The sequence below is a fragment of the Eptesicus fuscus genome, chromosome 11 (genome assembly GCF_027574615.1).
Source record: "Eptesicus fuscus isolate TK198812 chromosome 11, DD_ASM_mEF_20220401, whole genome shotgun sequence".
Taxonomy (NCBI): Eukaryota; Metazoa; Chordata; class Mammalia; order Chiroptera; family Vespertilionidae; genus Eptesicus; species Eptesicus fuscus.
In genome coordinates, this window is record NC_072483.1 from 37,817,329 (window position 1) to 37,844,347 (window position 27,019).

Below are 27,019 nucleotides of genomic sequence, written 5' to 3' on the forward strand. Positions count from 1 at the left end.
AAATGTAATAGCAACAAGAAAAAACGGTTTATTATAAATGGATAACTCCTAATTCAGAGTCACAGAACTTTGAGCTGGAAAGGACCCTAAATAAGTCCTCTGTTCTGCCCTGCACTCCCATACAAGAGAGGAGAAACAGGGTCCAGAGATTGAGTCCAGGCCGGGCTCCTGGCATGCAGGCGGAGCTCTTCCTTCCCTGCCTCTGTCGCTGCCCGCCCTGGCCATCCCCAGGCCACCGACACGTGCAGAGCAGGCACAGAATATGAGGTGCCCATTGTCAGGTGTCATTTCTCTTGTTCTTCTAAATTCCCACCAGAAAGGTACCGCATACCTCCTTTGAATTTTACCCAGGAATATAGAGAAGTATTGTTTAGCTTGGCCACTAGCACAGCCACATCAAACTAGTGATCAGGTGTAATCATAAAGCTTCATGTTGCTTAGAAAGCACGGGAATGTGACACGGAGTACAGCCTTCTGTCTGTGTGGGGGCTTCTAAATGTTAAGCAGAATGATGCCATCAAGCAGGGAGACTCGGAGGTCCCCTGTGAACTCAGGTGGTCAGCCATGGGTCAGAGTAGGTTTCTCAGCACAAGAACAGTCCCATAATGCCGCGCTCCCTTGGTAGACCAGAAAGCCAGTAAATGCACAATTTATCAGGGCACCTCATAAACATCTAAAAAGAAGATGCCCAAGAGACCCTGATTCGGGTCCTTCAAGTTCTTTGCAGCATTTAGTCTGTAATTTCCCAAGGCTTGGGACTGGAGGCACTGTCTCTAAGCTGTGAATACCAAACAACGAGGTTGAGGATTGAGTGCAATTACAGATGAATAAGCACATTTCTGGGAGAGGTAAAAGTCCGCACGGAACAGTGTAGTTGCCCTACTTCTGTGTCAGGAGCTGAAGTAACCTGAAGGACTACTGGGTGGCCTGGCTGCTGCCCTCTCGCTACCTCTGCATCAAAGCGATGCTCTCAGGGGGATTTCCGCTGCTGTGGCCTGTTCGTGTTAACAAACTGCCCTAACAGACAGACTGTCCTGTGCACCCCTTACAGGCAATCTCAGTCAGCATTTTGGGATCGTAAGCTGGTTTATTTTCCGTGGAAATGCCTTCCCAGGGTATGTGGGACTACACTATGTCATTAATGCTCTCAACCTACCCATGGAAAACCACCTAGAATGAAGATGTTCAAATGCAAATGTGAATTTATAAAGGGATCTCTAGAAATTGATAGATCTTTTCAAAGGTGCTGTGAATCACCTTTGTACCTGAAAAATCACAGGAACACAGGCTAGCCCTCATGTTCTTTAAAGACTAAAGATCTATCACTGGTGTCCATTAGCTGGGAAAAATCTAAACAGCAGGAGCAAGCCCCTTCAAATGGAGTATGTGGGCCGGGCCCCACAGCACAGCATTTGTGGCTCACACAGGTCTTCAGTACCACACAGCCAGCTCCTAGGAAGCCGCCTTCACTCAGATCACCTACGGACTCAACTCGCCACCTCTTCTGAAACCGGAGTGGTGACTGCTGTGACCCCAGCTGTGGTTAAGTTAGCTTTCCCTGCCTGACATGGATTGTGCATTAACTGTGCAGCAACCAGGTGATCAGGCAAGGCCCACGGGCCAGACTCTCCACCACCAAGGAGGCCAGCTATGCCAGACAGCAGGGGACTCAGCAGGCAGGCCCATCCTGGCAGCAGGGAGGACGAAGGAGCCACACGCCAGGCCTGCAAGCCAGGAGCAGGCCTGCACGTTCACTGCTCTGAGAGTCGCTGCTCGCATTGCAGGAACCTCTGCTGAGATGATAGCATCTTGGGAACCCCGGGAGTAATGCTACACCACTGTGGCTGGTTCTCCTCATAATTTATCCAGAGCGAAGTGTTTCTGTCACTGAACACAATACTTTTCCCCAGTCTCATAATAATTGCTTTCCCATTGTTTCAGTTCCATTTCAGTCTCATGATTTGTTCACAGCCTTCCAGTACTGGTGGAAAGCGTGAGTGGTGTGCCTGAAGCCACAAACGGCAGGCATTTTGTATTGCACTGCTCCCTTCCCACTCCCCCTTGGGTTGCCTCACTTCTGCTACAGCACATATTCCCACACTTGCCCAACTGCTGGCTCAGCTTTGACGCCACCCTCAGCTTGCATCAGGCTCCAGTTCTTATCACAACTGCTCCCCCTCCCTCTTTGCTTTCCCACAGCACCCCTCCAGAGCCTCATCACATCTCCTCTAAACTGCTGTCCTGGGACATAGGCTCTGCCCCTCCTGCTCCATCAGCCTCGCTGCCATCCCTGGAATGACACCTGTCCCTGTTCCACACTTCCCCACCTGCCAGTCAAACTGCTTCCCCATTCTCACCTGCGAGGCCAGCCCCAGCCTCGAGGCTCCCCACTCTTTCTCCTCCCCCTGGTCTGGTCCACCTGGAAGGTTCTCCCTGCCCCTCACGCCCCATCCCAAATGTGGTGGTCTCCAGTCTTGCCAGACAGGTTCCCGCACTCAGGAAAACCTGCGGGGAAAGGCAGCATGGTGTCGGGGAGTGAATAAGTGTGAGCTCAGGTCAGACCCACATGTTTCCTTCCAGCTCTGGCCCCAAGCAAACCACTTCTCCCAGTACCAGCTTCCCCGGTGCCTGGCACGAGCGACGAGAGAGCCGTGCTGTTGCTCATCCTGTGCTCGGGTGCTTTGCCCTGCTGCCTTGTGTTGTCACCATGGCAAGGCCTTCCGAGGATCAGCCTGCATGTCTCCCTTAGAGCCAGTGGCATAAAATGAACAGCGCCTCTACCAGCACTATCCACTAGAAGTATAACACAAGAGAAACAATTCTCAACTTTCTAGTAGCCACATTAAAAGGGAAGAACAGGTGTTACTTCTTTTAATAATGTAGCCTCTTTAACCTAATAGCTCTAAATCACTTCACCTTATAAGCAGTATAAAAATTATTAATGGATGTTCCATAATTTTTTTTTTGTACCAGGCCTTCATAATCCAGTGTGTATTTTATGTCTATAGCACACCTTTGGACTAGCCACATTTCAGGTGTTCAGTAGCCATCTGTGGCTGACAGCTACTATATTTACTGCACATGTGGGTCTGTGCTAGGCTGGGTAAAAGTAACTGCGTCTAAAAGGCATGAGGGACTTGGCTTTGATGGACAGCGATGCAGGTGGCCATAACTGTGACAGAGTGTAGTAGCCAAACTTAACATTATTCTCTTACCAACAAAACATCACCAAAGTTTATAAAAACCATACTGGGGTTAGGAGAGAGCTTCAGAGAGAAGAAACGGTGAAGTGTTTTTTACTAGATCCTAGTGTTTCGCCAGAGACTTGTAGGGAATGTCTTGGAGGCAGGTGCCAGGATCGAGGGTGGCTTATCGTCCTGATTCGTCATCCACAGACTGAGTTTACGAGATGCACACACTCTGACCCTCGGATGCAATCTGCAGTCTTGAATTACATTTTGAATATTAGTCTGATATTTCTACCCCCATTTATCAAGACTGCTTGCAGGGTGGGTACACACGGCACCAGCCTGTTCCGAGAAGTCCACAGATGCACACTTGCCAGGTGGGGACCAGTACATCTACCAGAGTGTCCTCAGCCCCAGGGGGGTGGGGCATGGTTAGGACAGTGACTTGTCATGACGTTCACTCTGCCAGGAACTGTGGGTGCAAGACCTATTGGTCTGTTTTCTGAGTAGATATTCCCCACACCCTAAGGCTTGGGGACTTGAGCTCGCCTCATGGACATCGTGGGAAAGAGCATGACCAAAACAAGAATGTCAAGAACAGACACTGAGAATGAGGGTAGCTTGTGAATTAAATTGTAGGGTCGTGTCTAGTGGTGATATTTGAAGTGCACTCGGACTTTCTTTTATTTTATTTTTCCTTTTGCGATGTCCAAGAACTCTTGTGGGTGTTTGTGGGTTTTTTCCATAATTAGGAAACTGGGAATAAACGTAATACCATGTAAAAGTTAATAGTTTTTTATTTCTTTCATATCAGAAAAAAATAATTGTTTAGGGCATTATGTATGTGTGCAACCAGAGAAATTGCATTTTCCAAATGTTCTTTGTTTGACTTTTAATGTTCTTTAAGAAATACATTTTTAAAAATAGTGCCATTATTTTAATTAATCAGTTAAACCAGTTTCTAATTTGACTATAAAATTATCAGTTGGCCGTTAGAATAAGCTATAAAGCTAGTTTTAAACATGAGCTCTTTGGAAATCCTGCAGCATGGGATTTGTGTAAAATGGTATTTTAATTACTTTTATTCATTCTTTGGGGGGAAAATGAACTTTCATCTCTCCTGGAAGTGTTTCATTACGGCTGTTGGCTATTTGTTGTGTGTACCTTTCCCTATGGTAGAGAATAAGCAGCATTTTCTAAAATAATTGGCATTAAATTCCCTAGGATCTTTTCTATTTTTTAATTATTATTTTTATTTTTTTTATTGTTGACAGCATTGCAGATGTCCCCCAATTTCTCCCCATTAGTCCCCCTGCCCCTTCACCACACTATTGTGTGTGTCCATTGGTTATGCATATCCTAATATATAAAAAGCCAGGGGCCATCACGACCAAAACAACTGGACGGACAACCGAACAGCAGGCTGTGTGGGGCGACAAGGCTGGCAGGAGGGTTAGTGAGGGACAACCAAATGACTGAACAGCAGGCTGCATGGGGCGACCAGGCCCACGGTTGGGGGCGGGGGGGGGGGGGCGACCAGGCCAGCGGGAGGGAGGCGGGGGGCAGTTTGGAATGACCTGGCCAGTTGGGCTGATCAGGCAGGCAGACAGGTGAGTAGTTAGGAGCCAGTGGTCCCAGATTGTGAGAGGGATCCCAGATTGAAGAGGGTGCAGGCTGGGCTGAGAGAACCCCCATCCCCACCCCCACTCCCCGTGCACGAATTTCATGTACCAGGCCTCTAGTATGTGTATAAGTTATTTGGTTAATCTCTTCCCATCCTCCTTCCCGCCCGCTCCCCCCCCCCCCCCCCCCACACACACACACACACCCCTGATATATGTCAGCCTGTTCCATGCATCGATGCCTCTGGGCCTGTTTTGTTCGTCAATTTATTATGTTTATTTGATTCCACAGCCTAGTATTTTCTAGATTAGTTTGTATATTTATATTCTTAGTCCTCACAACAAATAGCTAATTGCTTTAAATTAAATAAATACCTCAAGCTTTCTAAACTAAATTATAGTTTATTTTTAACTTTCTCTTTGGGAACCAGGAGATCATGGAGTGTGCTGCTAAATATTTTTAAAGCAAGTTTTACATTAGAATGTTGGAGCTAAAGGTTTATCATGATGATGGAAAGTGCTCATCCCACAGCTCTGTACTTGCTCATCAGCCTTTCTACCTCTGGGAGTTGGTGTATCTTCTATTCATTACGTACTTCTCTGGCAACATTCTTCCTGACCCTATACAGACTAAGTGAAGAGAATGAAGCCCTATACAGACTAAGCCCTATACAGACTAAGTGGAGAGAATGAAGCCCTATACAGACTAAGTGGAGAGAATACTGTTTTATTACTACCTATAAATGAAGCCCTATACAGACTAAGTGGAGAGAACACTGTTTTATTACTACCTTAGTGGAGTGGAGTGTACACAGGTGTTATTAGCTGGCCTTAAGAATGGTGCTTTTTACTTTTGAGTAGAAAAGCTAAATTAATCAACCCATAACCAAGGCTTTTACGTTTAATTGAACCTTCTACATTCAATATTGATTCATCAGAACAGGTTATTTTGGCTTTCCATAACCTTATTTTTGAAACAGAAAGTGAGGAAGGAAAGCCAGTGTCTTAAGATTTGCTTTGATATTTGAAATGGCCAATTAAATCCACACCAAATGTCCTAGCTCTTTGTGTTGCGCGGTGAGGTGCAGGAGGGGTGGGATCATATAACTTACAGTGCAGATGGCCAAGCTGTCTTTATGTGGGTCCCTTGAGTGCCACAGACTCAGCAAAAATTTAAACACACACACACACACGTTTTTTTCTGGTCAAGAATAATTTTGAATATTTTTTTGAAGTTGCAGAAATGAAAGCTTGACTTTCTACAATGTTACTGGTACACTGGTTTTATGATCCATAAATCAACTCAGTTGACCAAAAGGTAGCATAATCAGCTTGTCTACTGAAGGGTTACATATTTTTAGCAATTTAACTATTTATAATTGGACAACACTGATCCTTTCTTGTTAGAAGTTTAAGGAATGGGAAGTTTGGCATGTTGATTTGAAGAGATGGAGCAGCAATGGGATTCTTCTATACCCATAGCTAAAATAATAGTTTCAACAACCATCTGTTTGAGTCTTCATGTGAAAGGCAGGCAAAACTATGCTGGCAAATTACCTTAAAGATCCAGAATTTTGTTCTGACCTTCTCCACATAGACCTTAAAGATAGTCCTGAATGCAAGGGAGGTAACAATAGCTAAGTTTGACAGTCAAGGAAATAAAGGGGAAATCCAAAAACAAATAGAATATATTAAATTGGATCGATCAACAAATATTTTTGATTAACTGTTATATTCCTTGCATATGTGTAACAAGACATAAAAATAGGGTGATAGAGTTTTGTTCTTCAATATACTTGCCTAATAAAATGTAAATTAAATTTAGAAATACAAATGCTTATCATCCTTTAAAAAATCATGTAAAATTTCAAGCCTTGCCCATCCGCTGTGGCTCAATAATTGAGCGTTGGCCCATGCACCAAGAGGTTGCTGGTTCGATTCCAGTCCGGGCACATTCCCGTGTTGCAGGCTCAATCCCCAGTAGCGGGTGTGCGGGAGGCAGCCGATCCATGATTCTCTTTCATCGAAGTTTCTATCTCCCTTTCCCTTCCTCTAAAAATCAATAAAAACATATTTTAAAATTTCAAGCCTACAAAATAAATTGGAAGTTAATTTTGTGCAGTTTGACTCTTTAAGGTATTATATGTAAAGCACACAATTCCTGAGACAGAGTTAAAAAAAAATGAACAAACAGCAAATGGTCATTATTCTTGTTTACATTGATTTATGGACATTGATGCTCTTCAAGCCCATGAAGATGTAAAGGCTATTAGTAAACTGTAGGATGACATAAGAAAGCAGTACAGAATTCTTGTACCTACACAGAAAATCATGGAAAATTGCAAATCTGGGAAATAGCCTCTTACCAAAAGCAGGTCTTAGAAGCAGCCAGGAGTGGAGGCAGGACCCATGAAAAACAAGCTTTTCTGCAACTGCTCAGCCTCAACTCCAAGCTCCAACGTACTAAAGAACCACCCCCTTAGTCATGTTTTCACCTGAAGTTTGTGACTCACGCTGTTTAATTTTCTGCAGAGAGATCTAATTTTATACCCAGAGCCTATATTATGATAGGTTTTGCTTTCTACAAGCCTTACCTTGCTGTTAACTTTGCTGGGATGCACTTACTTTGTGAAGTATTAGAAACTGCAGCTCTCCCTACATGATGAATTTTGTGGAGTGAGGAATTTGAAAGCTTTGACAGAGATAACTTGCTCCGATGGCATTAGGAATCACATGCCATAAAACTGTCAGCAGGGACAGTTATGAAATGACCCTTGTCCACCAGAGCCTGGGCTCTGGCCCCTTGCTGGCCTGTGGCTGGCTCACGCCCCGGCGGCCCCATCAGTGCCCTGGGAAGAGTATGGTTGGCCTTGTTAGCAGGAAATGTTAGAGCTCCATTCACGGCACCCTTCATGCCTCGTCCCATTCCGTCTTCTGTCTTGCTTCCCATCTCTTGTTATTGGGGTCGGACAGACCTCCAGAGACTCATCTTTAGCTCCCAGGCCCCTTCCGTGGTCATCAGTCCTCTAATCCTTTTCCACTAAGACAGTGCTTTTCAAATGTCTTTGGGACACGAGACCCTTTTTAAAACAGAAACACCCAAAGAAACCCAATCTTGAGGAGAGATTAGTATGGAGCCGCTCTGGGTGAACTGGATGGGGATCATGAGCTCTACTCCCAGCACCCCCATTCCTCACAGGGCCAGCCCTGAGTCCGCAAACGCCCAGAAATAGCACAGTGTAAAACCATTTTATATAGAAACGTACAGCCCATTTTCTCAGAATCCCCGGAGGACTAGCTCTGCCTGTGGAATTTGAGTTTGGTCCATAAGCACCGGTAGGACCTCCCTGCTGTGTGCCACCACACAAGCAGTGATCTGTCGTGGTGGGAAGAACAAGGTTTCAGAGACCAAGCAAGGTCTTCCCTTCTCCTCATTTTGAACTCTTGCCCCTCTCCCCACCCACGTCCCTCTCCAGGCCTGACTAGATGGGCTCTGCTGAGGCAGAGATCCTAAAAGGCTGTGGTTCTGGTGGGCTCTCCAACTGCAAAAGGTAGGAGCAGAGGGAGCAAGGGAAGCCCAGGTACAGAAGGCGCAAGGGAAGCCCAGGTACAGAAGGCAAAGCCACGTGAAAGGGGAGAGGCGCAGGCACAGTGTGGAGTACAACACAGGACCCACATGTTTTCCCAGGGTGGAGCCGACCATTCCCTCCACCCCATCCCCACAGCCCCCATGTGGCCGGGTCAGGGCAAGCTTTCGGGCAAGGGGTGGTCCTCTCTTAGTGAATCGTCAAGAGTATTGCTGCACTACCTTCTTTCTAGCCCTTTGCTTTTACCTCTCCTTCCCCAAAAAAGAATAAAAGCTTTTGTCAGCTCTCTGGACCACCCTCCCTCATAAAGGGTCCTGTGCTGTTTTCAGGCTGGCTCCTGGGTCACTACACACTGTCCTTGTTGCTGGCTCATACTCTTGCTCAGTCACATTCACAAGCCTGACCTGCACCCGCGGACATGGCAGATTTTGCCGACTCCTTCCCCTCCACCGGCCGCGTGTTCTGAGAGCACTGTGCAGACTTGAGCAGCTCGCCAAGGATACATCAGGCATGCAGGGTTCTGAGGCCTCGGCCACAGAGGAACTGCAGCTTCTCTTCCACCTCCTTCCCTCTTACTTAGGAAAATGCATTGATGTGAAAATGACATTAGAGTAGATGTAATCTTGAATTTGCTCTTAGAGTAATTATTAGAAAATATGTGTGCTACAACAATAATTTAAGCCACCTCATAGTTGACACAGATATGAAGATAATCTAATGTGCTTACAATTTTGATAGCATTCTAATAAGCTACATTTTAGGTCTTTTGTCCTAGCAATCTTGTTGTCAGTTACAGTATGGTGACTTAATTTCTTGAGGTTCACCTGTATCCAAACGGAGTGGCAGTAACTTGCACTTCTAAAACACATGGTAATAAAACTCTTAAAGTGGAAATAGAAATATCCAAACCTTATCTAAATAAATATGAAGCAAATGTAGCCACCCTCTGTGCCATTAAAGCTACTGCATTAAGTGTGAGCGTCCCAGTACCAAAAGTAAGAAGAGAAAGCATGATGAGGAGAGACATGTCGTCTTTTGAGAAAAAGAAACTTATTCCAAGTTCTAAAAATGGTTTGTCTCACAGAACATTGAACGACAGGGAAAACGCAATGAATGGCAGTTTTACAACAATCATAGATGCGTTATATTATGACCTGTGATTGGATTGTGCCCCTCACCTCACAGAGCAACTAATTTGCTTTGCAAAAGCCATAGTTGTCTTGCCTGATTGATACATAGGCTCTAAAACTTGAGAGAAGGACTATCCCAGTTTTGTAATAGTGCCAGGAGCTCACATATGTTCATTCGACATTTATCAGGGATCCAGCCCAGCCTGGATGCAATAGATTAGGTTTAGAGCAGACTGGGTTCACATCAATTAGAGTAAGTGTGTTTATTTCATTGCTAAAACTGCAGCATCTTTCATTGATGATTTGATGTCTAAAATCTCATTTTTAGGAGTTCTTTGGAATTTATCCTCATGTGATGCTGTAAAGATGACAATCATTCGAGATGCTCTCTCAACCTTAACAAACACTGTGATCGTTCCACACTCCGGATGGAATAACTCTTCTTTTGATGATGATCATAAAATTAAATTTCAGACTTCACTCGTTCTGCGTAACACAACAGGTTGCCTGAGGTAAAGACTTTATCTTTTTTTTTTCCTAATGAATTCAGTGATTAAATCATAGGAGGGTTTAATTCATTTTGTTAACACCTACCTAAATTTTCAAGTTTGTTTCAAAATGTAGGCCACTAGACTTGGTTATCCTGTGAAGAAAACATCATGAGCTCAGACTAGGAGCCTGAAAGACATTATCTTATAAATGACTCTTCTGTGATTTAGTCAAAGGGCCTTTCAGCCTGAAATTCTGCCAGAATTCCTGCGTTTTCCACTTGACCAGCATTTTTCTGGTTATCACATCCTGATTGCTAATGTTGTAGCCTGGTTTTTAAGTTCAAAATGTGATGGTTAAAGCGTTTTTGTTTTTAAAAGAGTGCAAAGAGGTGTGTGGTTTAAACAGTCGTTGGGTTTGGTTTTTATAAGTAAATGAAAACATGCCCAAATAGTATTTTCCGTCATTATCTTTAGCATGTAGACTCCATAAAGCCTCCCTTAAGTGTACGCAGTATTGCTCATTAGTTGCCGTTCACACTCATGAGCTCAATTTCTGCCCAGTTTCCCTGGCTTAGAGTGCCCGGGACAGAGCAGCCTGGTGACGACGAGAGGGGGCTCTGGCCTCAGGCACCTGGTTTCCCATCCCACTCTGAGCCTCAGTATCCTCATCTTTAGGGAAAATAGTACCACCTCAGAGTTGTGAAGAATCGGCTTGTATAGAGTGCTTAGCGTTTCACTAGTATGTGACACACAGTGAGCGCTATTTAACACCTAAACAGCTCTGCAACGGAGAGCTTGGGAGAGGCAGAAGGAGGCCTGCCTGCTGCTCTGAAGCCTTTCACTGTTGTGACAGGTGACTCTCGGCCCCCTCGAGGGTGGGGGATGGCAAGAGGCAGGATCCTGGAAAACAGGCCAGCTCCCTAACTCAGATGCCTGTGTCTGAAGGCAGCTCCTATCACCTACTGGTCATTTGTGGAAGCAGCATCTCGTTCTCCCCGCACCTGGATCCAGGGAGGCTGCGATTACTCCTCAGCCAGCCAGCCTGCCAGACTTCCAGGAAGGCCCTGGGGCAGGACACACGCCCAGGGGCAGGACACACGCCCGGGCTCTCCAGTGGTTCATGGTTATAAACATTTGTGAATGCCTTCCTTGTGGAATCAGTGAACCAGATAGACTAGATCCCTGCTCATGTTCTATTGGGGAAGACAGACAAACAAAAAGTCACAGTAGGTGCCATTAAAAAAATAGGGTGGTGTCAGAGTTTTTAGGTGATTGTTTTGAATATCAGATGGTCTCTCCCAGGAGGTGAAATTTAAACCAAAGATCTGAAAACCCTAAGAGCTACCCATTTGAGGGTGAGGCATCAGGAGGACGTGAGTTTGAGGCAGCAGTGATGTGTAGCATAAGACTCAGGGGCAGGAATGGTCAAGGCGCAGAGTGGAATCAGATAATGTAGGATTTTTTAAATCAAAGACGGAGTTTGCACTTTATCCCAAGTGCCATGGGAAACCATCAGAAGTTTGACTCATGGGAGTGATGGACTGGTTTCTGGTTGTGATGTGGAGAACTGAGTGTGGGCAACATAGAGACAGAAGACGAGGCCGCTCAGTGAGTGACCCAGACAAGGTGACAGTGGCCTAGACCAGGCACTGGGGAGAGGTAGGCATATGGGGGGTGTTTCATGGAGAGAGAGCTGGCAGGGTTTGCTAGTGTACTGGATATCAGGGCAAGGGAAAGGGACGATAGACGGATAACGCCTAGCTCTTTGGCTGGAGCAACTAGGAGCACAGAAGTGCTGTAGGTGAAGTCAGGGAGGAGAAAGGGCGGAGGGAGAGCAGGTGAGAGTGTTGGCCACGTCCATTCTGAGATGTCTAATTAGGTACACGTGTGGTAATATCCTGGAAGCAATTGGATAAATGGGTCTAGAGATCGAGAGAGAGGCCAGGCTAAATATCCACGTTTGGGAGTTAAGGGTCCAAAGGCTATATTAAAGCCAAGGAGAGAAGGAAGGACCACCTGTGAGAGGGCAGAGATAAAGGCAAGAAGGGCTCAATGTAGCCCTGGACAGTCCAGAGGGACCCACTGGCAGAGAGGCTGAGAAGAAAAGGCAGCGAGATGAGAGGAGAACCAGCCACGAGGGGCCAGGAGCTCGTGGAGGAATGCAAGAGGCAGCTGCTGAGAGGTGACAGGAAGGACCACAGGTGACATTACCTTTCTGGCCCCAGAAAAATAAAGATGAAAAGAAAAATCTTAAAATTTGCAAAAATCTCAGAGTTAGCCTAGAATCTTGCAAATGGGACATAAAAAAATAGATCTTTCTGATTTGATATCAATTCATGAAGGCAAACATATCAAAAATTTCAAAATGGATGAGACCTAAAACAATTTTCAGGTTTTTTAAATAATTGAAGAAAAGATTATAAAAATTACAGCATAAGAAAATGTGCATATTGAACTTGAATGTTTATACAAAAAATGCTGCTTCCTGTGTTCGTCGAGAAGTGTTCATGGCCACCTGCTACATGCAAAACATAATAGTCGCAGGGACTGGAAGGACCTTCAGGCCTAACAAGGCGGGTAATGCGAGTCTAAAAGAACAAGCATGACTGACAAACACTGGGAATTTTATGTGGCAGGCACTTGACTAATTGCTTTATATGCATCAGATCATCGCTTCTTCACAACAACCCTATGAAATAGTTACTATTATTCTCCCCTTTTACCTATGAGGAAACTGAGGAGGATAAACCCCCAAAATCATTATCTTAGGAGGTTAGAAAGTGGCATGCCACATGTGCAAGAGAGAAGGCTCAGATGCGCCTGCTCCCTTCTTTTTGTGTGGATCATGGGGAGGTAGCTATTGTGAGCTCTCGGAATGTTAAAATGTAAGCCCCAGAATGCCTACTCAGACCAAACCCTCATGGCCACCGTCTTCTCTCAGGTCACTGAGGTAAGGCTCGTGGCTACCGGTGAGTCCATCTCAGCAGCTCCCTGTGTCTCTCTGTTTAGGAACCTCAGCTCTGCAGGGGAGGAAGCCCGGAAGCAGATGCGATCCTGTGAGGGGCTGGTGGACTCGCTGCTGTACGTGATCCACACGTGTGTGAACACATCCGATTACGACAGCAAGGTCAGTGCCTGCCTGTCCATGGAGGGGCACGATGACAGATGACAGCAGCTGCCTGACACCGCTAGTTGCATGCCATTGGTTCTTTCTGGAATTCCTGAGCCTCTCCTCTCATTGGGCTACTCTCCAGATTAAAGCGGGGAGAGGGGAAGGGGATGATCTCTAAAAATTACAAGTTCACAAGGGACATGACGACTTCAGAAAGTAGCACCATGACAGGGAAAACTGAGGGACTCCATGTGGTAAAGGACCTAGCACTTGTGGGGTCCTGACCTTCTCTGTGGCTCCCTGGGCCCTTTGTCGATTTTCCCTGCTGCTGTTCCCTCCAATTCTGTATTCCTCCTGCCAGAACCAGATCCACCTGTATTTGAGTATCTACTGGATAAAAGTTCCTAGCCAGGCACTGTAACCCCTCCGTACACCCACAGCCCGGCTCCAGCACCAACTTCAGGTGCCTCTCTTTACATCCCAGTCTTGGCCCTTCCCCTCCCTCCAGTGTCAGGATGGTCTGTTCCCAGCACGAGCTCCTTGTCCCCCTCTCCTGGTTTCTCCATCCTGGCCCTAGCACAGGCATTCTGCTCTTCAGGAGCAGGGACTGAGGAAGGTCGGGAGAAACAACAGGAGGGACTTAAAAGTGTCAGTTCAAGGCCGGCTGGGTACTTGGTGTTTACCGTGGGCGGAACCGGGAGAGCCCCTAAGAAGTCCTTGGGTTGTAAATATGGGTCTGAGAGAGAGAAGATGGTGATGGCCAGGTTTTTATTTGAGCCTTGTTGAACCAGGAGATCTGCAAATGAAAATGAAGGAGAGAGCAAGTGGGAAGGGAGCTTGCTGAGCAAAAGCTGAACTTGATTTGAGGCACTCTCAGTGAAGTGACTGTTGGCCTCCCAGTTAGAAATGTGATACAAGCTTTAGGAGCAAAAGACCAAGTACAGAAGGCAGCTTCTCCACAGAGAAAAGAGATCATGGAACTTTGCACAGAGAGTAGGGAGAGTATGGAGGTGGAAGGAGGAGACAAAGATGGGACTTGGGGGGAGGGCAGTCCCCAGAGAGGGTTGGTCACACCTGTTGTCATGACGAGGACTTGGTGAGGCGTAAGGTTCTGGCAGCTCAGCTGCATTTTGCCACTGCAGCTGCCCTGAAGCAGAAACACTGGGCACTTTCTCTCCCAGGGTCTTGCACATTTTAGTTGGCATGAAATCAGATCCTCAGATGTACTGGATGGCTCTGCATTCTGTCCTTTGGGTATTCCGTAGAAGTTCTAGAACCATAATTCTTCCCTTAGACTGTTTTAGGTTCCTGTAAGAAAAGGCAAATCTTTCATATTCTACATTTATTTAATATTATTGGCATTCAGTACAGAAGCATTGTGCACTGATGTGCTGGGATAGTTTTAATTATACGCTGTGTTGGGTTTCAGACCGTGGAGAACTGCGTGTGCACCCTGAGGAACCTGTCCTACCGGCTGGAACTGGAGGTCCCTCAGGCCCGACTGCTGGGGCTGAACGAATTGGATGACTTACTAGGCAAAGAGTCTCCCAGCAAAGACTCGGAGCCAAGCTGCTGGGGGAAGAAGAAGAAAAAGAAAAAGAGAACGCCACAAGAGGATCAAGTTAGTATTTTACTTGACATGAAACTAAAGTTTCATTCTTCTGGGAGTAAGAAATCACATATTGGCTGAGAAAAATAGTATTTTCATGATACCCTTGTTCTATATAGCTGGAGCTGAGCCCATCAGAGAAGGGTGTTTTCCGATGTTGGAGATTGTGTTCACTTTGCTTCATTTAACCTGTGCTCTCTGTCTTTCAGTGGGATGGAGTTGGTCCTATTCCAGGACTGTCAAAGTCCCCCAAAGGGGTTGAGATGCTGTGGCATCCGTCGGTGGTAAAACCATATCTGACTCTTCTAGCAGAAAGTTCCAACCCAGCCACCTTGGAGGGCTCTGCTGGATCTCTCCAGAACCTCTCTGCTGGAAACTGGAAGGTAGGGCCTCTTCTGCCTGTCCACACTTCCCATCTCTGCAGTCACGTCAGCAGCGGTGGTGAAAGGGATATGGTTGTCCAGAGTTTGGAAAGGGAGAGACAGCAGTTGGCTCTGGGGATCCAAAGATGAGTATGGCATGGCCCAGCAGACAGATCAAGTCAGGGCAGTGTAGATGTCATAGCTTGTGTGTGCTGCGGGGTCTTGGTGGGGAACATCTATTCCAGCCCAGCACGTGAGGGAAAGGCCAGGAAAGGGGAGACCCAGAGGCAAGCACAATTTCTTGGAGGGGTGGTACTCTCCAAAGGGACTCTTAGTTCTGCTGGCAGAACTAAGCCAGCAGAGTCTGAGGTTGGGGTGCAGAGGGAGTGACCCAGGTAAAGGGACAAGAGAAGGAAGGCCTCAGGTGAGAGTGTGAGTGGAGACTGCGGGCTGGTTGCTGGAGCATTTGCGGGCAGGGCATGGAGTGGCCCTTGGTGGAGCCAGGCATCGCGAGCAGGTGTGACTGCCAAGCTTCAAGAGCTGGGACCTGACCCACAGACCAGAGGCACCACCAAAAGGGGTTAAGCAGACAAGTGGCACAGGCCGACGTGGGCACTATCGGGTAGAGCTGTGCAGAAGGTGAATTCGCAGAAGAGGAAAGTAGAGGCTGGGATTTACTGGGGAGCAGGCAAGAGATGCTGAGGGCCTGCAGTAGAGCTGGGGTTGGGCAGCGATGCAGCGAAGGAGAGGGGCCACTACTCCTCTCTCAGGTGCTCACAGAACATGCACATGGTGAGTTTCCACATGCCTTTGTTTCCACATGTGACTTCTTTATGAGAATGAAGGTCGTGTCCTGCCATTACCACTTTAAGCGTGTCCTCAAAACTTTTAAATGTCATCTAGCAACTTTCCAGACAGTCCTTGTTGGAAACATTTTCATCCTCTAGGAATGTCCTGACAAGTGTATGTTAGTAGAGTTACTATAATGCTTGTTTTTGGCTACCTCCTCCACCACTACTTCGCAAATGAGAATCTTTTGGCCACTGTATTATCCATGAGAATAAAAAGCATGGCTAAGCCTGCAGCCAGCTGCTGTTATGAATATATACTGATAATTGTGGGCTACTGCTAAGCCAGTTTGGTTATTTTGTTATTGTTTTTAATTAAAGTGCTAATAGCTTAGCATCTAAGTATTGGCTCTGGAGTCAGAACCCTCAGCTTTGAATCCTAGACCCTCCACTTACTAGCTGGGGCCTCAGATAGCCCTGTCCTTAGTTTCCCCATCAGTAAATGGAGATAATACCTACCGCATGAGGTGGTTGTGAGGATTAAAGGAGATTATAAATGTGGAGGACCTACGACAGTGCTCAGCATATAATTTTGTATTCATAACATTTCTGTTGGTGACTCAGCAGTCACCTCCAGCTTGTGACTTAAGGATCATTTGATGATAATTTTAAGAAGATATAGTAATTAAAAGAGGTGTGATTTAAGTTCTATAGAATTTCATTTCTGGGATCATTTAGTAAATGAAAGTTAGATGGTAAACTCATTTAAAATATGAACAGCATCTAAAATAGTAAATCAAAATATTGGACCCTTGTTAAGAAAACCAGGTAATCATGGCCACAGAGGTTACCCAGTCAGAAGCTGTTTTGGGGAGCAGTGATGACCAGTGCTCTGAAGGGAGGCGCTCTGGGCTGGGCTGAGCCGTGGTCTCCAAGGGAGACAGGCGTTGGCTCTGTTGCAGGCGTCAGAGAGAGGCTGATAGAGCTGCCGGCCCTACGGCAGTCATGCACTCTGTTTCCCCCTGGAGATTTCATTTGGAAAATACGAGTATTTGTTTTATATGAAGAATGTTAATAGGATCTTTGAAATGCATTTTTCCTCTTATTTATATTATTGAGATAATCTATGCTATTGGTATTCAAGAGACTGAGTGGTCAATCACATATTTTAATCTTCAAAATAATACAAAGGGCTGGCGGAACTTTGTCCTCAGGTCTTGACCACAGCAGTAAAGTATTAGATGTTTAATGAGCAGCATTTTTCAATTACCCTGAATTTTGAAAGACAATTTGCCTTGGTAAAAATGTCAGTGAAAGCTCAAAACAAGATTAAAGGCCCATTTTCAAATGTTACCTTTTTCTGATTTTTTTGGTGTTTCCCTGATAACTTGGCGTTCATTTCCCATTCCTGTGGTGCACAGACTGACTCATCGTTCAGCCCTGCAAAAGACTTGGACTGTAGATTTTAAAAAGCAATAGCAGCTGACTAATCTTGAATGAGAAAACATTTTACACAGGAATATACTTACTTTTTACCAATGTACGTGAGTTGTATTGCTCAGTGTTTCTGGAAAATTCATTTTCTTCTGAGGCAGGGATTGTTCCAAGGAATCTCTTTGAAAGGTTTTGAACTCTAAATATTGTTACAGACACAAGAGAGAAAAAGCATGACTTGATGGAGACAGGCTCTCCTTTAATGCGTGCTGATCAGTTATGCCTCTGCCATCCTATTTATAGCCTCTGGACCTGGCTTGGGTCCAACTGCAGAGAAGATCGAGATTCTTCCTTAATCGTGTGTATGTAGCTGAGGCAGCCAGTAATCACTGCCTTCTCTTTTCTGCACAATATCTGGCAGATGGTGGTTTGAGATGTTCAGGCTTTGAGATTTCTTTTTAAATCAGTCATCCTAGCCTATCTTTATCCCAAACTATGATTTTTCTCTTTACTGACACCACAGATTTAATCTCCAATTGGAAAGAAAACATTTAATCTATTAGTTCATCATTTTTAGACAACAATAACATCTGAGAGCTGAACTCTGTTCTATTTTACTAATTGCCTTGTTTTTCTCACTAGTTTGCAGCGTATATCCGGGCAGCCGTCCGCAAAGAAAAAGGGCTCCCCATCCTTGTAGAGCTTCTGAGAATGGATAACGACAGAGTGGTTTCTTCTGTGGCAACTGCCTTGAGGAATATGGCACTAGATGTTCGAAACAAGGAGCTCATAGGTACGTACTGGTGACCAGGTGAGCTACAGAGAGGAAGAGTAACTATAGCGTTTATAAAACTCTTCTTTTGATTTATACAAATATGACATTTAAAATGATTAGCAACTGAGTCCTGGTCCTGTCCTGTTTTCTCGGCAGTTTTGGGTACCCCTGCTGGCTTTTCTTTGTGGCCATTCCTTTTCATCAAGAGGCGGGCTCATTAATTAAACCTTAATCAGAAAAGCTAGCATTTTCCATTATACTTTACAGCACTACTTAATGGAATTGATGTCTTTGTTTCCTAAGAAAGGTTCATTTCTTGAGCAACAAGAAAATGTTTAATTCTCTTTTCCTGACTTGAGGCTAATAGTACCAACACTACAATCTTCCTACTTTAAAGAAAAAGAAACCACATGAAAGGTTTGTAGCTTTTCCCTCTCGGATCTGGGTAAATGCTCACCCTAGGCGGAGCAGAGTCACTGTCCCAAGGCCATTTCCCCCCAGGGCAGGGTCAGGCGAGGGTAAGGCAAGTGAAGCACACGGTACATTTAGGAGGCATTTATCCTCACATCCACCCAAGCATAAGGTTGGCCCTTGCATGAACCTGAGAATGAGCAGCTCTTCAAGTTGTGCACCCTGGCCGGCTTAGCTCGCTTGCCTCCAGTGCGGTGCCATATCTCAAGCAGAGAGTGGGGTAAAGAGAAGACCAGAGACCCTCCCAGACTTAGGTGAAATCCTGGCTCTGCTGCTCACTGGCTGTGGAACCTGGAGGGTCCTGTATGGAGCCTACTAGGGCTCAGTGCCTTCATCCAAGTTGAAAACTCCCTCAGCCACTCTCTGAAAGGGAGCTGACGATGCCTGCTCCCCTCACCATGGATCTGCTGTGTAAATGAGATGAGAGGTGAGGCAGCTGCTTATAAACCGCCAAGCTCCATGCCAGTCCCGCAGCTGGTGACAGTTCAGGAGAGAGGCAAGGGAAATTTCACAAGACCTTGTGTGGATTCGTGAATATATATTGAAGTAATTAAAACACACCTGCCATTAGAGAGGGAGGGAGACCGAGGTGAAGATGGGAAGAGAGAGAAAGAACAAGGGCAGTAATGTTTGCCTTAAAGAGTTGCTGTGAGCATTCAGTGGCACACTTGCTATTCTAAATTATCGCCTAGATTACCCTACTCTCAACACCCCATTTCTTTGAGCCACATCATCCCCACAGAGAGGAAAGGAGCCTCTGTTCGTGCAGTCGAGTGTGAGCCTGGTTCCAGCAGATGTGTCATAACTTACTTCCCACACTTCCTTAAGAGAAATCCTGTCGGTCCCCAAAGAGATTTTTAAAGTTATTTTGTTACATCTGTATTTGCATTTCTTTTAAAAAGCACAAGTGGTTTGGGAGTTCTTAATGCTGAGAAATAAAGGGTTGACAACATAAACCCCATGGCCTGTCACTCACCACAGGGAGGAGGCGCGGGAGAGCAAAAGTTGCAGGGCCAGCAGCACTGGCCCGAGTCCTCCTGGAAAAGGAGCCTGTCCCTGTACTGAGTCCCCGCCTCTCCCACTGCGTCCTGTGCTGTCTGTGAATGTCCGCGTCCCTTTTAAACTTTGACGAGCATTTTCTCTCTCCACTGGTGAGCATTGTTTACCCACCCGGCACTCTTGGACCGGCTCATGAGCCACTTTTTCTTGTGTCCCTATAAAGATTCCTTCCTTCCTTTGAGGTCTGAGTCCCTCCCGGACTCTTAAGTTGCCCAGCACTTCTGTTCCTAAGAACCGTCCCCTTCTCTGACCCTGCCACTCTCCTCGCATCCATCACCAGCACTAGCAGCGGACTTTCTCTTCAGAGACATTTTTACAACTAACGTTCTGTCAGCTGCATACTCACCTGAGTCCAACCAACCCAGCTGTCTGGAGCTGCAGGCTCTAATGCAGGGGTGGGGAACCTTTTTCCTGTCAGGGGCCACCTGGATATTTATAACATCATTTGCGGGCCACACAAAATTATGAACTTAAAAATTAGCCTTCTATATTTGGTCAAACATTTAATTAACTCGCCCCTAATGCCTCGGCAGGGCCAGAAATGATTTTGCGGGCCGAACGTTCCCCACCCCTGCTCGCTTTATCCCAAGAGTCAGGAGTACAATTTGTTTAATGTGGTATCTTAGCAGAATGACAAATTACACGTCATGGACCTTTCGGTCGTTCATGAGTATTCAAAATCACTAGTGCTAACTTACCATCTGTTCTTAAAAACCACATCTATCTTCAGGCTTACGGTGTCATCACAGCTTATCCGCTCTGTGCAACAGTGTGCGCTGTGGCTCGCCCTGAGGCACGCAGTGTGTGCTCAGGGCCTGTCCGCTGCTCACCAGCGTATACAGATAGGTCCTTCACCAAAGCCCTTAATATCCACTCAATTATTAGCTGAGGGGAAAAACTAAGGAAATATTTACTTGGGCTTCAGTTAATTTCTTTTGTTTGTAGTGCAATTATTCCAGTTTGTCACTTGGTAATTGAAATTGGAAAAGCAAGAGATAATCTCTTTTTGGAGAGGAGTACGAGAAATTGAGTTTCTTAAATACCTCAGTAGCTAGTGGACTCCCCAACCTGTCTTATCAAGAACGTTATTATTGTTGAGTTGCTCCAGGGAGATAATAGACCCATAATTATCTTGTGTCTTCTTTAAAAGAAATGAACACATTGATATCACTACTGATGTCAACAGCTGGTATGTATTCTCAACTTGATAAAAATGCGGAACTGTACGTGGTTCAAGTGGTGAGATCCAGGAGAATGTAATGAAGACCCTTGTTTGGTGGTCCTACTTTGTCCAGCTAAACCTTATTCAAAGGGCAGCTTTTAGAGCTTTAAGAGGAAGCTGAGGTATTTTTGACACATGAGAATTGAGTCAAGAATAAAATTTACTATCATAATTCCTTTATTTCTTAACTGTTAACGAAAACGGTTGAACTAAAGCAACATGATTGGTGTATTCAGTTTGATCCACTGACTTACATTTTCTGTCAGCGATTTACAGTAATGTTTTATTAAATCATTCATTTCTTCATGTGCCATTGCAATACATGTCAACTTCCCCTTGTGTCTGTCCTTTTACCTTTCACGGTGGTTCCCCTGTTATCTCCTCTCTCGGCATTTTGTTTTTATGAGGCTACCCAGCCGCCATCTTTAAAGAACAATAACAAAAACCTTGCACCTTCTGAAAGTAGAATGAAATCTTTTGCATTTGGCAGGTAAATACGCCATGCGAGACCTGGTCAACCGGCTCCCCGGCGGCTCGGGCCCCAGTGTGCTGTCTGATGAGACCATGGCGGCCATCTGCTGTGCTCTGCATGAGGTCACCAGCAAAAACATGGAGAATGCCAAAGCCCTGGCCGATTCTGGGGGCATTGAAAAGCTGGTGAACATAACCAAGGGCAGAGGAGACAGGCAAGTCTGCTGCAGGGAGATGAGGTCACAGCCTCACTCCTGGGATTGTCCTGTGATAAGGGCCTTTGTCCAGGATATGCTTCCTATTGGAAAGGATGTGTTTATTTCTGCATATTTTTAAATCCTCGCCTAAGGATGTTTTTTCCGTTGATTTTTAGGGAGAGCAGGAGAGGGGCGGGGGGGTCGGGGGGGGGGGGAGGTAAGACATACCAATTGGTTGCCTCCCACATGCATCCCAACCAAGACCGTGGATTGAACCTACAACCCAGGTATGTGCCCTTGACAGGAATCAAATCAAGAGTCTTTGGTGCACTGGCCAATACTTAATCACTGAGCCACACCAGCCAAGGCTATTTCTGCATTTTTTACAGCGGGTTTGCAGTCATGTGGTCCTTTTCCTGGTCTTTTTTATAACACCTCTACACTTGGTTGTGCCAACCCTGGAAGAAGAAGAATCAGAAATGCATGATGAGGAAGATCTGGGGCGCTGTTTCCCTTGCTCCTTCCTCTCTGCTTCAGGCCTGTTCTTCAAAAGCATCTTCTTCAATCCTCTGTTGAGGGTTGCCCAGAGTGTATTAAACTCACCACTCTGCACAGGGCCTGCTGTGTGGCCTCAGGCTGTGCCCTGGGCTTGTCTCCTACATTTCCCTTTGCTTTTGGGTGACACCTAATTGACAAAGCAACAAAAGCAGGGATTAGAGAACCAGTGGCAAAAATAGAAGGTTTTTGTTATGGAGCTATAGCAGAACTATGAATTGGGCTTAGTATCCAATCAGAGTCTCCTTCAAGGAAGTGGGAAGTGGGGCTGCTTTTGCAGCACAATAGCACAGCAGCCACTTGAAGTAAAACATCCCTGGTCTCCCTCTCTCTCCCTCCACCTGCTCTCTTCTCACAGCACTGACTCCCCCTGTGTTATTTATGGCTTTCTCTGGCTTCTCCCCCTGCAGCAGGGACTTGGTCTTTTTGTTCACTGCTGTATCCTCTGCATCAGCAAAGCCTGGCCTATAGCAGGTGCTCAGTAAATACTTATTAATTGACTGAATGGCAGTGTTAGAACTCATTCTGTCTTGTCTGGTCTTTTAGTTTATACTTTTGAAGGATTTTCTAAGATGTAAGAATTATGTTACAAAGTGTATTCTCATCCCTCAGAAACTACACCTATCAACATTAACCGTATTTCCTTTCAGTCCTTTTTTAATGAATCTTTATTCCATCCTATCTAATAAAGAGGGAATATGTTAATTGACCCTCACGCCATCACAAATATGGCAGCGCCCACAGCCAATAAGGGAATAGTCATTGACTGCCCCGCCCTCAAAGATGGCAGCGCCCACAGCCACAAGATGGCGGCACCCAGTCCCCTCAGCCCCGCCAGGGCAGGTACGTGGCAAGGCCAGGCCTGCCCCCAGGCGGACCCAGCTGCTCTGCATACCTGCCTCCAGAGTTCCCCACTTCTCTCAAACCCCAGCCGTGCAGGGCCGGCCTGAGGTGCAGGCAAGCCTCAGGTGGTGGCTGCCTGACCACCTGAGGCTCAGGTAACCAGGGCCGGCTGAGGCTTGCACTGCTGGCAGTGGCAGCAGCAGAGGTGTGATGGGGCATCACCTTCCCCTGATTGCCGGGTCGCCTCCCGCCCCTGAGGGCTCTCGGACTGTGAGAGGGGGCAGGCTGGACTGAGGGGACCCCCCCCTCTCCAGTGCATGAATTTTCATGCACCGAGCCTCTAGTTAGTAATAAAAGCACACAGTCATTTTTATTTTAAAGGAAATGAAATGTCATAGATAAAGCTAAGATCCATTCGTTAACTCCCAGTCCAGGTCCCTCCCCTCTCCCTGAGGTACGGTAATAACTTTTTGTGCTCTTAAGATGTTGTTAGCCCAGCCAGTGTGGCTCAGTAGTTGAGCATCAACCTATGAACCAGGAGGTCACAGTTCGACTCCTGGTCAGGGCAGATGCCCTGGTTGCAGGCTCGATCCCTGGCAGGGGTGGGGTTGGAGGAGCCGGGGGTGCTGGAGGCAGCTGATCAATGATTCTCTTTCATCATTGATGTTTCTGTCTCTCCCCCTCTCCCTTCTTCTCTGAAATTTAAAAAAAAAAAAATAAAAGAAAACAACTATGTTGTTAGCCTTCATTTGTGAAAGACATACAAAGAAGCTGGGGAAATCCTGAACCAGTACCAAAACCTGGTTATCTTTAAAAAAAATTATTACCCTATCTAATCTTTTTTCCCCAAAGTAAGATATTCAGAAAGTCCTAGATCAAATCAAGTTGTCTTCCAAACATATCATTACTTTCCTTCTTCATTCACCTGCCTTGTGCTGCATGTGGTGAGTGGATCACACAGCAGCCTCTGCCCTCGGGTAGCTTACGTCCCAGGGGTGAGCTAGAGCTAGACGAGGTATCAGTTGAGTGAGAAACACACTTGGATGGTGCTGAGTGGTCTGTGAGCAATAAAATCAGGGAAGGCGATGGGGATCGCAATTATAGACAGAGTGGCCAGGGCAGGCTTCAGGGAGACAGTGCCTGAGGGAAGAGGGTTGGGGCAGAGGGCGTACGTGGAAGGGCCCTGAGATGGAGGGAGGAGTGCCTCGTGTGTGATGAGCAGCGGGAAGCCAGTGGGACTGGCACAGAGCCGGTCAAGAGGAAAGAGGAGAAGAGAAAGGACCAGAAGTAAAGGACCTTGTGGGGAAGCTAAGGACTGAGACTTTTACGCTGAGTAAAACCGGAAGCTGTTGGAGAGTGTTCAGCAGAGGAAGGATACGATCTGACATCCCTAGAAGGAATCATAATGACAGACCCTTCCCCCAAGTGAAGACTCGTGGGGCAGCACTTGGGGTGGTGAAATAGTGGTCGGTTCTTCATGGGTGGAGGTAGCATCAGTGGGATTCACTGAAGGGCTGCGTGAGCGGCACGAGAGGAGGTGAATGTCAAAGGATGACTCCAAGGTCTTTGGCTAAAGATAGGATGGAATTGCCACTTAGCAGCATGGGGAAGCTTGCTGGAGGAGCGGGTTTTAGGGAAGGCAGGCAGTTTGTTTTGGACTCCACCTGAATGTCTGGTCAGCAGGAGAATATGCTTAAGTTGAGTTCATCTTAGAGGTCCAGGCTACAAATGTAAATTTGGGAGTCATCAGTGTATAAATAGCATGTTTAGAGAAGTGGCTGAAATCAATAAAGAAGTAAATGTAGATCGAGAAGAAAAAGAGGCTCAAGGGCTGATGTCCCTCTTAGTTAGAGGTCAAAGAGATGAGGAGCCAGCAAATGGGCTCATTCAGAAGAAAACCAGGGGCATGTGGTACCCCAGAAGCCAAGTGAAGGAGCTGCTTCAGAGGTGAGCACTTGTCAAGGAGCTGCTTCAGAGATGAGCACATGCTCCTGCTCCATCAGGTAGGACGAGGGTCGAGACTTGCCTGATTGAGAGAAGGTGGGAGGAGATAAATTAGAGATGAGAATACATAACTCTTTCTAGAAGTTGTGCTGCAAAGGGAAGCAGAGAAACTTACTTGCTTTTCTTGAGAGTCAAGTTTCTGCTCATAGAATTTTTCTCTAAAAATACCTAGCCTGGCCGGTTGTGTCAAGGTGTGTACCTGGCAGGCTCCTGCTTTGTCGAGTGTTGCGGGTATGAGCCAGCCATAGGTCGGCCTTCCTGCCTGTGTCCTGCTGCTAACACTTAGAGACAGGGAGGTGAATAACAGCAGGAATGTCAGGACCCACTGAGAGTGGGATTGTCGGGGTTGGAGGGGTAAAGACCTTGTGAGGCCATCGCGGTGTCTGAAATTTCATCTGTTCATTTCTTTGAAGTATCTCCTTGCTCTGTGGTCCATTTTGAAAACATAAAATATAGAAAGGCTTTGAGTGGATTGGTTTGACCTGGTTCTGCCCTTGACTTGTCAGGAACACCAAGCAGAGTGAGTCTTGGTGGGAGGAGTGATGGAGGAAGACAGGTGAAGGCCCTGAGTTTGCCTATACTCTGCCCTTGCTAAGGACCTCAGCCTCCATAGCAGCAACATATCCTGTTGTTGGGGGTGGAGACAGCTTGCAACCTGCTCGCCTCTCTTCTTCCTCCGCTTCGTGAGGGTATAATTGGGAAAATAAGGAGTGAAAGAGACCATCAGATTTTAGATCCGTGATATACATTCAAAGTCAGTTTTTAATGTTAAAATGAATTCTGAAGAATTCATCCTCACGCCTCAGCACGGCTCCACCCCCGGTGGGGGATCTGAAGACCTCCCCTGAGGCAGGAAGCTGCACTTGCCTCTTCACTTACTGGCGAGGCCACCGATTTACAGACACAGCCCCCGAGTGAAATGCGGCGCCTGGGAGCGGTGCTCACACAGTGCCTGGGTCAGCAGTGTGTCTCCAGAGAGGGGACGTGGTAACGGACCATATTTTCTGAATCAAACTTTGGAGCACATATGTACATGTAAACATTTGTGGGGTAAATGATAAGGCAGTGAAGGTGTTTTATCAAGGCCTAATAATGGAGGAGGAGAGACATTAAATTAACTTGAGAGGGTCCTCAGACACTCAGGGTGTGTGGTCGTGGTCACATTAATCCTAAAGCCCCAGCGAGGTCAGCCCCTTAGTAGATGTGGGGGACCCTGGGGGCCCCCCATGGGGAGGCTGAGACACGCCCTCAACTTAGAGGTCACAGGCTCCACCAACCCTAGTTTCTCACCACACAGCTGACTACCTGGGAGCCTCGCTTTGGTCCTTGCCACCCCTGAGCCTAACCGACTCCCAGGTGTGCCTGACTCTGGTGGTGGTTTCTAGCAGCATCTTCTGTGCCCTCTGTCTGGTCCTTGGAGAGAGGGCCTCCTGGCTCCTGGTTTATAGCCTGAATCTCTTCAGGTGCAGCCTGAGGCTGTGCCATCCACACCCATTAACATCCACACTCTCTCCCCAGATCATCTCTGAAAGTGGTGAAGGCAGCGGCCCAGGTCTTGAATACATTATGGCAATATCGGGACCTCCGGAGCATTTATAAAAAGGTAACTTACAGGAATAGCTCTGGCATAATTAGCATTCATCAGAGTGCACATTCGTAATCATTTATTGTAATGAAATGTCATTATTCATTTTGAGAGGTTTCTTTTTCCGCTTTGACTCCACAGGATGGGTGGAATCAGAACCATTTTATTACACCTGTGTCGACGTTAGAGCGAGACCGATTCAAATCACACCCTTCCTTGTCTACCACCAACCAACAGATGTCACCCATCATTCAGTCAGGTTAGTCGGTAAACTCCCTCCTTGGTGAGAGAACATTATTTCTCAACCAGAGAAGACTGTGCATAGCTGGTTAAGCCAGTCATATTCAAACACTCTGCTCTTCCAGCCTTCTTTGGGAATTACATGAGACTGTAAGCAACAAACCCACTTTCCAAGTCCTTTCATTTTAAAAGTTTATGCAAGTTTACTCCAACTACAATGCATAAAAGTATCCCAGGGTCCCAGTCCTTTCCCTCCCCCAAGCTTCACTGGTTT

The 27,019-nt window shown here is 46.4% G+C and overlaps 1 protein-coding gene across 1 annotated transcript in view; it reads left to right on the forward strand.

The window, feature by feature from the left end:
- PKP4 (plakophilin 4) overlaps positions 1-27,019 on the forward strand; it is a 234,729-nt gene that overhangs the window by 201,509 nt on the left and 6,201 nt on the right. Inside the window, exons 12-19 of the mRNA XM_054722743.1 lie at positions 9,856-10,039; positions 13,028-13,145; positions 14,560-14,751; positions 14,949-15,122; positions 17,966-18,116; positions 21,341-21,536; positions 26,439-26,523; positions 26,647-26,764. Coding sequence (XP_054578718.1) covers positions 9,856-10,039; positions 13,028-13,145; positions 14,560-14,751; positions 14,949-15,122; positions 17,966-18,116; positions 21,341-21,536; positions 26,439-26,523; positions 26,647-26,764 — 1,218 coding nt within the window. The remainder of the gene's footprint in view (positions 1-9,855; positions 10,040-13,027; positions 13,146-14,559; positions 14,752-14,948; positions 15,123-17,965; positions 18,117-21,340; positions 21,537-26,438; positions 26,524-26,646; positions 26,765-27,019) is intronic.